The sequence below is a fragment of the Dendrobates tinctorius genome, unplaced genomic scaffold, assembly GCF_039654945.1.
Source record: "Dendrobates tinctorius isolate UK_male_01 unplaced genomic scaffold, ASM3965494v1 ptg000051l, whole genome shotgun sequence".
Lineage (NCBI taxonomy): Eukaryota > Metazoa > Chordata > Amphibia > Anura > Dendrobatidae > Dendrobates > Dendrobates tinctorius.
Window position 1 is genome coordinate 22,284,899 of NW_027361719.1, and position 14,900 is coordinate 22,299,798.

Genomic DNA, 14,900 nt, shown 5'->3' on the forward strand with positions numbered 1-14,900 from the left:
TTAATGGAGTGGGAGCATAGCCTTTATGAGATGTAACCTCGCAGCCCAAGCTACCCAAACTTGCCCACTCAGCAAACAATATTAACCAATGATCTATTGTTGTGGAAATAGTGCAATGCTTTGGATACTTGTCATGGTATCTGGAATTTTGGTCTGACAAGCGAAGGGTTAATGGTTAGAGCCTCTCTTAGACCTCAGGGAGGGTATTTATGGCCACAGGCGAGCAACCTTCCCTGTCGTTTATACTTCATACTTGAGTGTGTCCGACCCTGTCTATGCTAAGTGCCTCTCGCCTGTTCCCGTGTCTATGGTGTGTATGATCTGGTCTGGTTTCTGGTTTTGTCTCTCGCCTTCTGATTTTGTACCGTGCAGCCCGACCCGTGCCTGACCTCCTGCTTGCCTGACCATTCTTGTTCTGCCTGATTCTGTACCGCATTGCTCCTCCTGTGTATGACTTCTGGATTGTCTGACCATCGCTACTGTATAAAACCCTGGCTCTCTGAGCCCCCTGCCCGTCACCTCAGCGTCCCTGTGATAAGCTCCGCCCCCTCTGACGTCACAGGTCACGTGGTGCTAGGTCCTGCAGCCTCTGAGCGCTTCTACCAGTGCTCCGCCCCTTCCACAGGTCCTGCGACCTCCCAAACCATACTTCTACACAGACCCCTCTGACAGCCCCGTGGTCTGAGTTGCTACGCTGACGCCGGGACCGCTGACCGGTCACGCTACCCTCCTGCAGATAAGGGTAAGCATGATAATACTGTAGTAAATCTACAGAACTGAGAAAATGATGGCCAATGATGTAACATGCACTACTCAGACACTGGATGAAGACTCACCTGGAGCACTTCAGAGATGCCAAGTAGGAGCTCTCCCGGGCAGCTTGTCTTGCTAGTGAGAACAGCTCTACCCTCCTAAGGAGCAGGGTGTTGTCCCTCATACAACACTGAGCTGCGGCCTCATTTATTGTTAGCTGATGACAGATATAAAAGACAATGAATATGGTCAAAGAGGAAAGTCTGGAAACAGCAAGAGCATGTATGAATAATTTATCATTAGTTGCTTTTGCTATTTAATCTGAGAGCAGCATAATGTAGGGGCAGAGACCCTAATTACAGAGAAGGGTCATGTACTCGGCTGTGTGCTGTAGTTTCAATACAATCAGTATTTTCTCAGCAGGAGATAATCACTGCTGGACTAGGTGTCTTGTGAAAACCAGTCAGGCTAATCTGTGTAAACCTGATTGGCCGCTGGATGACAACGCACAGTATACACAGGAAGCTGCCAATCAGGGCTGTGGGCAGGGTTATACACAGCTCAGCATTCTGGCTATATATACAGCAGAGAAAACAGGGATTCTATCCAAACTACACCAAGCAGCCTAGTAAGTGCCCCTACACCATGCTGCTCTCAGATGGCATTTGTATTGTCAGATAGTTCTTGAAATATAAGCAATTTTGCAATTTACTATTTATAAAAAAAAGTACAGCTGTTAGGCCGGGGACACACTTGCGAGTGTGATGTGAGAAACTCGCATCAATACCCGGCACTGCCGCCGGCACTCGGGACCAGAGTGTGCGGCTGCATGTATTTCTATGCAGCCGCATATTCCGGTCCCGAGTGCCGGGTATTGAGATGTGAGCCTCGTGCGAGCTTCTCGCAGGTCTCATCCCGGCTTAAGGTAAGCAAATAGAAGCTTGAAATGTCCCTTATATATTTGGTTTAATATTTTTTATTTAAACGGCAATACATGAAATGCTGAAAATAATGGCGTGACGGCTATTTAGGGCTTCCGTTGCTTTATATGACAATTGTTCATTTCTAAGGCTCTGAGATGAGCTGGCACTGCTCTGTCCTTCCGCCCCCTCACAGTATATGAGTTCTCCCGCGTTATCGTGATGCAAGCATGAAGGGAGACTGCGCGGATCGGCTCATTTCAGAGACTAATGCATTAGATATGCTGCATTGTAGGAGTTTTCATTGGCAGTGTTGCACCTTCTTATTCATAATGTGGATATAAAAAGTAATCATATTCTAGGATTATGTAACATATTACTATAATATAAATATTACATATGATAAATCCCACGCACGCAAAAAGAAGTGGGATAACTTATTAGTTATTTGTGTATGGCCTCCTTTGTTGTCTTCAAGAACTTTTTCCCCGATGGGTGGGAGTGGTGAGTGTCGGCCCCCCACCGATCTAACATTAATTACCTATCCTGAGCACAAGTCATCAATATCATAGTAATTGAAAACCCCTTTAACATCAGGAAGTGACAATTCCCCTTTAAATAAATTTTGGGTTGAACACTATGCCCGTATATGTACGGCACCATTTGTACAACTGAATTGTTTTTGTGGGGATCAGATTTATCACATTAATGAGTATGAACAGCTTGAGCGAGCATAGCAATGATGGCCTATGGAGTTAAAGGGGTTTCTAAGGTCTAAAGAAAATGTACTAAATGGAGAAAATGTACCAAAGGGAGAAGTGGAAATGTGGGTGTGCTGCGCTGCTGGTAAGGAGTTCACAGGATCCAGATGAATAGGAACAGATTGCAGTTTATTCCCAACGCGTTTCTAGGTCAAACCATACTCTTTATTGTTATCCCCTGAGCAAGAGGTCCGTTTGACCTAGAAACGCGTTGGGAATAAACTACAATCTATTCCTATTCACCTGGATCCTGTGAACGCCTTACCAGCAGCGCGGCACACCTGCATTTCTCCCTTTGGTACGTATTGACGTTGGTCTATCCAACCTGCGGAGCAGCAGCAGCTGGGGTATTGTTATCTAAGGCTATTTAATTGGAATGGTTTCACAGCATCATAAAGTGAGCGCAATAAATCCACATGCATTTAGTTAATACCCTGTGTGGGTTTTTGTCAATCCCTAGTCTATTAAATTGAGAAAATGGTATAAAATAAGAAAAAAAACCCTACAGATTATAGATCTACTGTTGCTTGATTGCCCCACCTCCAGTGGTCTTTGTTTATCGTGGTACAGCAATGATGTGCCCATCCACCCACCTGACCACTGTAATCAATCATTAGGTTCATACTCATGCGGGAAAGTGATTACAAACTAGTGGGAAGCGCTGGAGCAGTGGCACAGTGACATGGGGTGTGTCAGAGTTTCTTACTATTTTAAGCCACTTCCTCCATTTAGTTCATTATTTTGCATCTTGGAAAAACCCTTTCAATTAGAATAAAATGTTTTCAATGTCAATTTATAGGACTTTGAAGTAAATGAGATTGCTAACCTCATGCAGAGTAAGCCTTTTTCCTTCACGCCTCTTGGAGTCACTCCTTCCATAGATAGCACTGTGTCTCCGAATCTCCCTTTCTTTTCTCGGCCCTCCGTCTGGTATCTGAAAGATGTGTCCTAGCGATCGTCCTAATTTTTTGTTTATTTTCAGCATGGACCTGGCCTCGGCAACATCTCCCCGAGGCAAGCCTTTCATCAGCCTCTCGACACTGTCAGATATCACCTGTACTAACTCAGGGTCTAATCTTTCACCTGCTGTTGCATATTGTGTTCCTCTCCCATCTTCATCATCCTCCAGTTCTTCATCATCGCCTTCATTTAGTTCTGGAGACACTTGCACTGCCCATGGTCTGTTGTCCAGTTGTGACGGAGATCGTTTGCCATGCTGTTCTTGTTGTTCTGGAAGAACGAAGCCACCAATGCCTTTGCTCAATGTTTCGATGTTGCTAATATGACCATTACATGGTCGAGCTACTCTGCCCATTGTTTCCGATATCTTGAACAATGGTATACTGGTACTAAGAGGGACACTGTTTAGTGGTGGCTGGTTAAATAGTCCTGGATTAGTAGCCCAATCTCGTAAGGCCTTCTGGAGTCGTCTGACATGTAATGGCTTTGTAGCCATGCCAACCAAGGACATAATTTCCAAGAACTCATCTTCTCCGGCCTCACATAGCTGCTGCACATCATCACCTCCCTGCTGGATGAAGGTATCATAATAACCTAGCAAGTTGGCTCTCTGGAGAACGCGATACAGCTGCAGCTCCCCCAGGGTACGTGGGAGTGAAGTGGTTTCTGCAATGATCCTACAGGTCAAAAGAATAAAAAAAATATGTGAAAACAGGAAATAGTAACAGGAAGCAAAAAAGTTCTAAAAATAATAAAAAGTACAGTAAATTATAATTATTGTTTTTCCATAGAACCTGTTTCGATGATATAATTTCATAAGTAACAGAAAAAACTGACGGCACATCCTAGTCTGAATAGGTGCATACCAAAAAACAGCTTACATATCAAAATAAGAAAATGGTTGCACTCAATTGCATTAAGGCATATCAAATATGAAATATATGAAATGTGAAATATGAAAAGCCATTATGCTATTCACATTTCATATATTTCATATTTGATATGCCTTAATGCAATTGAGTGCAACCATTTCCTTATTTTTATAATTTCATATTTTCGAATTACCAGATTAACTCAAATTAACTCTTCTAACCTCTGTCACTTGGAAACTGTCAGCAAGCTGCCTTTTTGCCTTAATAAATCATTTTTTTGAATATTTTCTTAAACAATAAAATCAACATAATTGGCAAAGTATTAGAATTATTAAAAATTTATTGGGTCGGTAAGAAGCAGTTTTTTCTAGTAAGATTAAAAATATACATGAGCTGAAAATATCTGAAAGCAGCATAAAAGTAATACAAATATATTGCAAAACGCTAGGTTTCACATTTATGTTCCACATCAATCAAATATTGATCTTCGCTAAAAATAAAATTATAAAATCACTTTTCATATATTATTATATTATTATTCATATATTATTCAAATAAAAATCCTATTGTCAGCCGCGTCCAGAGCAATGACCTCTAATAAGTATAGGCTGTCAGTATTTCATTCTAACCTCTTTAATTAGTCCAATCTTGGTTTTTGCTTTTCTTTATTGTTGATGGTCCGCAACGTTAGGCTATTTTTTACCTTCAAATTTAAAGAACTCCCAAAAACCCGAAAAAACTCAATGTGAGCCATTTAAATTTGCAAGTATTTATTCAGAAATGGATTCACCACAACTGATAAAGGGAATCTGTGAGCAGGTTTTTGCTATGTAATCTGACATGGGTTAAGGACAGAGATACTGATTTCAGTGATGTATCACTTAGTTTACTGGGTGCAGCAGTTATGATAGTCACAGTTTTCTCAGCTGCAGATCTAGCAGCTGGTTGTTGGTCTGAGATATAATCCCACAGACGCCACAGCTTTTGTGCACATTGTATAGTGACAGCTGTTATTCAGTGCTGAGAAGGTGGTTGGACTAGGAGGCACGAGGGAGCTTGTCCTGTAATGATAATCTCTTGTTGATAAAATACTGATTGTACTGAAACAGCAACACACAGCCTAGTAAGTGACTGATCTTGGTTAGGCCTCTTTCACACTTCAGTTTTTTGTGTCAGTTAAAATCCGCCAAAAAGGCGAACAAGCGGATCCGTTCTTAACTGATGTGAACGGATGCCACAGGATCCGTTTTTTGACGGATCCGCAAAATGAGGAAATTTAAAGGAACCGCTGGCCGGGAAGGAGAGGGAGAGAGAGAGAGAGAGTTGAGGATGTTGACGGACAGCAACATTATGGCGGATACGCACAAAAACGGATGCAACGGACGGCAATCCGTCAAGATCCGCCAATAATGAAAGTCAATGGGGAAAAAAACGGATCCGCAAAAAAAAATTGCGGATCCGTTTTTTTCTAAACCTGGCGGATTTTGACTGATTGTAAAAAACGGAAGTGTGAAAGAGGCCTTAGGCTGTTTCCGCATGGTATGTGTTTTTTTATTATTTTTATGTTCTGGTATTTGAATTTACAAACATCGCCAGCATTGTAGTATGTGTTATATTATTACGTTCCCGCTTGGTACACAGCCACAGCCGACTGATTGGAAGGGTGAAGTTGTCTAAGCGAAACCTATGTTTTATGAAAAATGTGTTTCTTCTGCTATTTTGCCTAAGGTGTCATTACATTTTTGTTGTATACGGGAACTGGAGAAGAAATGTACATTTCTGAGAATATTAATAAAGCTATTATCTCCCACATGCCGGGGCTGAGGGTATGTTTTATACCTCTGTAGTCAGTGCTTTAATTAACATTTTATGCACGAGATCATTGAGATGGAAAATAACTCTAGCCTGCTGATATACTCAGAGAATAAAAATCCGGAGAAACAACTGCACGACTGCACTACACTCATGTACCGGAGACACCTCAAGAAGTTGTGATATCCAAATACAACTTGTAGTCATTACAAATTACCAAAGTTTTCCAATAAACATCATTTAACACCTTTCTACAGGTTTTGGGATGTATGATCACTGATTGTCCGACCATTGACCCATAGACTTGCGCAGACAAGATTGATCCATGACTGGGATCAAAATTTGACATGTCTCCATGATTTTCTGCAGACCACGGACATGTGAACAGACTTCCAGACTGTGATAGGCATGAGTTCTATCCATGAAAAACACGGATTGAACTACTACGTGAAAAACTGAAGCTCTTATACAAGCAGTTATAAAACGTACTCATTAGGCCTCATTCAGACATTAGTTTTATTGGCATACAAGAAAAACAAAGCAAGATTCCTTAGTGATTTTCACCAGAATTTGGTCAGTTTCATCAGTTTTTCTCACTGATGAGAAAAAAAGTTTCTCCAACTTCTTTAGACTTTTATTGCTAAGTAAGATCCGACCACTCAGAAAAATTCTGACAGGTCAACATCCCCATAGAGTGTCACAGGTACAAGTGCTAGTCATGAAAAAAATGGTACAGTACGTGAAAAACTGACATGTGAATGAGCTCTTAAAGCAAATTCAACATGGGTTTTTGCTTTAGGTGACCAGATGTATTTTGGTCAGTGTCAAGAATTACCAGAGAGGATATATTCGTATATCCCACTGCTGCCACCAATTTGTCACGGATTACCAGAGAAGGATATATTTGTATATCCCACCGCTGCCACCAATTTGTCACGTACCTGCTTCTCAGCACGTAACTTGGGGTTGTGCCTACAAGGGTTAATCCATCTCCTCTCACACAGTCCAGCATTCAACCTCTGTTCTATGGTGCAGTGGGAGCATAAATCACACCCCAACACAGACCACACACCCCGCTCATACACACTGCCACCATTCACCGAACACACGGGCGATGAGTCCCGGAAATACTACTATGTGCCAATCACCAGGAGCACACACTCTAAGGCTATGGATTCTTTAGAGCAATAAGGTTCAGACTTAAAGTTTTAAGCTTTAATATAAAAGGTACAGTGCTTACAATAAAAATTATATAAAAACGGAAATAAAAAGTGACATACAAATATGCAAAAACAGTGATAAAATAAAGGGAGAAAACTTACAGTAATATCGAACTTTGCAGTCTGGTATTCTTTCCCCGAGGGAGGGGGGAATATGAAATGGAGCACAACAGCTAGGCTGCCCCTCACTGTGAACAGGTTTCTATGCGTACAGGCCTAATTTATAGATTAACTTGGAGATCGGATTTCTAGATCAGCCTCTAATGTTAATATTCTAATACTTGGTTTGTGACTGGACCATGGCTATGCTACCAATGAATACATTATTTTTCTTTGAACACTATTTGTGTGACCTTTCTCATAGATAGATAGTGTCAGGCTGCAACTGGCATCTCTCCATCAAAAGAGCTGGAAGGTGTGAAATGTTACCACTTTGTGGCTCTCAGTAAAACCCCCTGGTGAGATTGGAGAAAGGAGACTGCCTTCTCAGGACAACATGAGGTCATGACCTGTGTGGAGAGCTGCAGTCTGAGGACAGATGTTAATTTACTGTTGGTCATACATGCATACACATACACATTTCACTACAGTCAGTTGGACCCTGTAAATTCTAACCTATCTATATAATAATAAATGCCCTAACCAGCTTCCGGTTGTAACAACTTCCGTCCAGTTGTAACCGGTGACGTCACCACACACACACGCACATGTTAACCCTCAACACACCACACCGCCTCAACACACACTCCTCTCACCTTTCACCTCCACTCATGTCCACTCACTCTTTCACTCCACATACGTTCCTTTCTCTCACTCCGTTTCTCATACTCACACCGTCATCGTCGCTGCCCCGACATCTTCCTCCGCCGCCGCGATCCAGGATCCAGACGTTCTCCAGGCCGCCGACATGTTCTTGCGGGACGCCATCTTGGATGTCGTGAAGTCCCGCGAGATTCAAGATGGCGTCGCCGCAACAATATGTCGCTGGCGTGGACGACATCGGAATCCAAAAAGATGGCGCCGGCGAAATCTCGCGAGATTACGCCGACGCCATTTTGGATCCCGATGTCGCCCATGCCAGCGACATATTGTTGCGGCGACGCCATCTTGAATATCACGGGACTTCACGACATCCAAGATGGCGTCCCGCAAGAATATGTCGCTGGCGTGGGCGACATCGGGATCCAAAATGGCGTCGGCGTAATCTCGAGAGATTTCGCCGACGCCATCTTTTTGGATCCCGATGTCGTCCACGCCAGCGACATGTTGTTGCGGCGACGCTATCTTGAATATCGCGGGATTTCACGAAATCCAAGATGGCGTCCCGCAAGAACATGTCGGCGGCCTGGAGAACGTCTGGATCCTGGATCGCGGCGGCGGAGGAAGATGTCGGGGCAGCGACGATGACGGTGTGAGTATGAGAAACGGAGTGAGAGAAAGGAACGTATGTGGAGTGAAAGAGTGAGTGGACTTGAGTGGAGGTGAAAGGTGAGAGGAGTGTGTGTTGAGGCGGTGTGGTGTGTTGAGGGTTAACATGGCAAGAGGTGTTAACGACGTCGGCGAAATCTCGCGAGATTTCGCCGACGCCATCTTGCATTCGTGAAATTGCGTCATTTACCTCACGCCGACTTGCTGTGCGGACACTTGGCATTGCCTGTATCACCATAACTACTGCTGCCTTGGTCCTATGCCTGTTTACTGCCGATGTCTAATTACTGGACCAATTTGCCTGTACCGCCATAACTACTGCTGCCTTGCTCCTCTGCCGGTGTCTAATTACAGGACCAATTTGCCTATACCGCCATAACTACTGCCTTTGTCCTCTGCCGGTGTCTAATTACAGGGCCAATTTGCCTATACTGCCATAACTACTGCTGCCTTTGTCCTCTGCCAGTGTCTAATTACAGGGCCAATTTGCCTCTATCGCCATAACTACTGCTGCTTTGGTCATCTGCCTGTTTACTGCCGGTGTCTAATTACAAGGCAATTTGCCTCTACCGCCATAAGTACTGCTGCCTTGCTCCTCTGACTGTTCACTGCCTGTGTCTAATTACAGGGCCAATTTGCCTCTACCGCCATAACTACTGCTGCCTTGCTCCTCTGCCGGTGTCTAATTACAGGGCCAATTTGCCTCTACCGCCATAACTACTGCTGCCTTGCTCCTCTGCCGATGTCTAATTACAGGGCCAATTTGCCTCTACCGCCATAACTACTGCTGCCTTGCTCCTCTGCCGGTGTCTAATTACAGGGCCAATTTGCCTCTACCGCCATAACTACTGCTGCCTTGCTCCTCTGCCGGTGTCTAACTACAGGGCCAATTTGCCACTACCACTTCATAACTACTGCTGGGCAATTACAGGGTCAATTAGTATCTGTTTACTCTACAATACTCCAGGACGCCTTCTTCGCTGCCAGATAACTGCCAAATAGACTCCTTTACCTGTGCCAACATGAGTCATAACAAAAAGTATGCCAATGCCAGTGAAAGGAAAGCAGCTTTAGCACTACGACAAAAACAACGCCGTTCAAATGAGACTCCTGAGGAAAAACACCATCGCCTTGAGAAGATTAAGGCTTATAAACGCCGTCGCCTCACACACGAATCCCCTAACTCTAAATCCATAAGATTGGCTGAAGAAGCCTCTGCACGCCGTCACCGCCGACAACAGACGGCCTCTTCCTCATCATTATTATTAGACTCACAACAGGATGCTTCCACATCAGCATGTGGAACAATTTACTGCTACACTTCATCCCATATGCCGTTCACTGACATAACTAATCAGCAATCTGTTTCTGCCCTATCAATACCACCATTCAATACCGATGCACAGTATGCCAATGCCAGTGAAAGGAAAGCAGCTTTAGCACTACGACAAAAACAACGCCGTGCTAATGAGACTCCTGAGGAAAAACAGCATCGACTTGACAAGATTAAGGCTTATAAACGCCGTCGTCTCACACACGAATCCCCTAACTCTAAATCTATTACATTGGCTGAAGAAGCCTCTACACGCCATCACCGCCAACAACAGACGGCTTCTTCCTCATCATTATTAGTAGACTCACGACAGGATGCTTCCACATCAGCATGTGGAACAAGTTACTACCACACTTCATCCTATATGCCGTTCACTGACATAACTAATCAGCAATCTGTTTCTGCCCTATCAATACCACCATTCAATACCAACGCACAGTTTCTTCACATACAAGCTGCAGTTAGCCCGCAGAAAGTGCAAGCAAGACAAATATACGTTGGTCTCAAAACTAGGCGCACCCCATCGGTTGGACATGCGCTTCTACTACAACCTCACATTTTCACTAATGATGAAAATAGTATTACCGAACACAGCTGTGGTGACATGACCCATGTATGTGAGCATTGCGAAGCTTTGCATTTTGTAGCAGAGATACCTTCTGATAACAACTTTACGCTCTGCTGTCAGAAGGGTAAAGTCCATGTACCCATACTACAATATCCTGATGTCTTTACACGTTTGCTGAAAGGGCAAAGTGAATTTAGCAAAAATTTCATGGATAATATTTGAAGTATTAACAGTTCCTTTGCTTTTGCCTCCATGGGTGCAAATATTTCACCACCTCCTGGATATGGCCCATACTGTTTCCGCATACATGGCCAGATCTATCATAGAACTGGAACACTACATCCCTCAGATGACCAGCAACGCGCATTTGCCCAACTTTACATTCTCGATACCACTACCGCAAACGAACAACGCTTACGATGTAAAGAAAATCAAAAATGTCATCCTACATTGATGAACATTATTGCCCTTCAAATCCAAACTATTAATCCTTTTGTGGAAGCTTATCAAATGTTACGTGATGTGGAAGAACAAGAAAAAATTAAATCTCTACAAAATGGAACTGTCATGCCAAACATCACTATGGCTATTAAACAAGATCGTACTCAAGACCCTCGACGCTACAATAATCCCACTGTCAGTGAAGTAGCAGTCGTGTTTCAAAATGACAATGGTGAGCCACCTTTCAATAGAGACATATTAATTCATTTAAAACCTGATCCCCATAACCCTTTAGCTCCAAAAACACAACAAATTAGTATTCTCCATAGCAATTTGGATGCCCTCCTCTATCCAATATTTTTCCCTTATGGAGACCAAGGATGGCATGATGGACTCAAACAACAAGGCAAAAGTTCGAGGAGGATCACTCAACTCCAATACTATTGCTATATGTTATCTGTCAGAAATTACTTTAATCCACTCCTCAATGGTGGTAAGCTAACACAGCAATATTTAGTAGATGCTTATGTCAAAATCGAAGCTAATCGCCTACATTACATCCGCAAACACCAAAAAGATTTAAAAGTGGAGGATTACTGCCTCCTTCAAGAACATCTACTCAAAAAATCGGTTCAAAAGGGCATCCCTATTGGGAAAACCGTCATTTTACCATCTTCTTTTGAAGGCAGTCCAAGAAACATGCAGCAGCGCTACCAGGATGCTATGGCTATTGTTACAAAGTATGGTCGACCAGATCTATTTATCACCATGACATGTAATCCTAAGTGGAATGAGATTACTACACATTTAGAACCGTGGCAGCGTGTTGAACACAGACCAGACTTGGTTGCACGTGTCTTTAAAATTAAACTGGAATCCCTCTTAAAAGACATTAGCAGTGGATTATTTGGAAACGTCACTGCAATGGTCCATGTCATTGAATTTCAGAAGCGTGGTCTCACACACGCTCATATTTTAATTATTCTTGACAGCCTGTCTAAATTACGGACTGAGGCGGACATAGACAATATAGTCTGGGCTGAAATACCTGATGAAACAATCTACCCTCAGCTCCATAACATCGTTCTTCAACACATGATTCATGGTCCCTGTGGAGAACACAATCCTAATTCTCCCTGTATGGATCTTGGAAAGTGTAGCAAAGGTTTCCCAAAACAAAACCAACCATATACCATCAAAGAAAAGGATGGCTATCCCACTTACCGCAGACCCATTGGCAAAACATATGAACACCATTCTAAGACGATTGACAATTCATGGGTAGTTCCATATAACCCATTTTTACTCACCAAATACAAGTGCCATATTAATGTAGAAATATGTGCTTCCATTCAAAGTGTAAAATATTTATTTAAATACGTTTACAAAGGACATGACAAAGCCAACCTTGAAATTTCCCAAAATAACATCCAACATGATGAAACACACCAATTTACGGATACCAGATATGTTAGTGCACCTGAGGCTGCATGGCGGATATTTGCTTTTCCTATGCATAAACAATCTCATGCCATCATTCGCCTAGCCGTACATCTGCCTAATTCTCAACCACTCTATTTTCATGAGAATGACTCTGCAGACAACATCCATCAAAAGCTCAATTCCAATTCTACACTTATGGCGTATTTCAACCTTAATAAGATCGACCACAATGCACATAACTATTTCTACTGCGAAATTCCAGAACACTACATTTGGAAACAAGGCACATGGGAACAAAGAAAACGAGGGGGTCTCACAGTTATTGGAAGAATGTATACTGTTAGTGTGAAAGACCAAGAACGCTATTATTTATGTTTGTTGTTACTGCATGTAAAAGCTGCTACCAGTTTTGACAGCATTAAAACCGTCAATGGAGTTATGCATGAAACCTTTAAGGATGCTGCGTTAGCACTTGGATTATTATTCGATGATAGCATCTGGAGACATACTTTAACAGATGCTTGCATTCTTAACATGCCTTCCCAACTTAGAGACATGTTTGCTTATATCTGTATTTTTGGCCCCCCCAGTAATCCACTTGAATTGTGGAATGAATTTAAGGACCATTTTTTACAAGACTATTGTCATACATACCACAGCAACACTGAAGAGTGTATTGATTGTGAAGGATATGCTATGAAAGATGTCCAAGATGTCCTCATAGTCCATGGAAAAACTTTTGCTGATTATAATTTACCACGCCCAGCAAAAAATATTAAACAACTCCTTAAACAATATGATAAGGATTATGAGTTAAAAAAAGCTGCAGAGATGAAAGAAACTCTTAATCAGGAGCAACTTTTTGCCTATGATGTCATTACTGAAGCTTTACAAAATAGCAGTTTAATACCAAAGTGCTTTTTTCTCGATGGACCTGGTGGCAGTGGAAAGACCTACCTATACCATCTACTTACACATCATTTAAGAGGACAAGGAGAAATTGTGTCACCTGCAGCAACTACAGGAATAGCATCTAACTTGATACAAGGAGGCCGAACAATCCACTCTCTATATGGCATACCTATTCCGATCAACGAAACATCTGTTTCCAGGATTAAAAACGATACAAATGCAGGAAAACATTTACAGAGTACAAAACTTTTTATTATTGATGAGTGCACTATGGTCCAAAAACATGCATTGAATGTGATAGATAGACTTCTACGTGACATCATGACAACAAATGTTGCTGAAAAAAATAAAACACCATTTGGAGGTAAAGTTATTGTTCTTGGAGGAGACTTCAGACAATGTCTTCCCGTCATCGCTCATGGAACAAGAATAGACATTGTAGATTCCTGCATTAAATATTCAGAACATTGGCAACATTTTACCAGACTACCGCTAATTAACAACATGCGCTCCACTGATCCTGAATACAGCACTTGGTTGCTTAAACTTGGAAATGGTGAGCTGTCTAATGAACATAACCTTGGAGAGGATGTCATTGAAATTCCTCCAGACATGCTTTGCACTGGCTCTATAGTAACCGAGATCTTTGGAGACCATATTTGCATTGATGTTAATGACCAACAAAGCCTCGACACTGCTGCATCACATGCTATACTATGTCCGAAAAATGATGACGTCGATTTTCTGAACTGTAAAGTAATGGATCGCATTAGTGGTGATTATACTGTATATACAAGTGATGATTCTGTCGATGCTGATGAGGCAGAGGAATGTGAAAACTACCCAGTTGAATTTTTAAACTCTCTGACACCATCAGGAATGCCATCACATCTCTTAAAACTTAAAATTGGCACCATTGTGATGCTATTAAGAAACCTAAACACCAAGAAAGGTCTCTGCAATCGCACTCGCCTCATTGTCACTGCCTTACTCCGCAACATCATACAGGCTAAAGTGATTACTGGCTCAGCTGAAGGAGACATTGTGTTTATTCCACGCATCGATTTGTGTCCTTCAGAAACTGGGTTACCTTTTAAATTAAAACGTCGACAGTTTCCTCTAAAACCTGCTTTTGCTATGACCATTAACAAATCCCAAGGACAGACCCTCAATCGAGTTGGAATTTTTTTGCCCGAACCTGTATTTGCCCATGGACAATTGTATGTTGCATTCTCCCGAGTAAAGCAACGCAGCAACGTTAGGGTCAAAGTGGTGGATACACCACTTCAAGGACAATTGCTACCTAATAGCCCAAAAATCTTCACTAGAAATGTCGTTTACAAAAATGTCTTACTTTAAACTATTTAAGTTGGTCCTGGAATTGATAGATATATAGATATATAAATAATAGTTACATTCTAAATAGATATAGATAATAGACTTCTAAGACTTCTATACATAGCTTGATATATGTTAT

At 42.2% G+C, this 14,900-nt stretch overlaps 1 protein-coding gene across 3 annotated transcripts in view; it reads right to left on the reverse strand.

The window, feature by feature from the left end:
• Positions 1-14,900, reverse strand: part of NAB2 (NGFI-A binding protein 2) — a 49,697-nt gene that overhangs the window by 14,559 nt on the left and 20,238 nt on the right. For all 3 annotated transcript variants that reach the window (XM_073576850.1, XM_073576853.1, XM_073576851.1), the window contains exons 2-3: positions 3,261-4,071; positions 837-970 (exon numbers count right to left, since the gene is read on the reverse strand). In XM_073576850.1, coding sequence (XP_073432951.1) covers positions 837-970; positions 3,261-4,071 — 945 coding nt within the window. The remainder of the gene's footprint in view (positions 1-836; positions 971-3,260; positions 4,072-14,900) is intronic.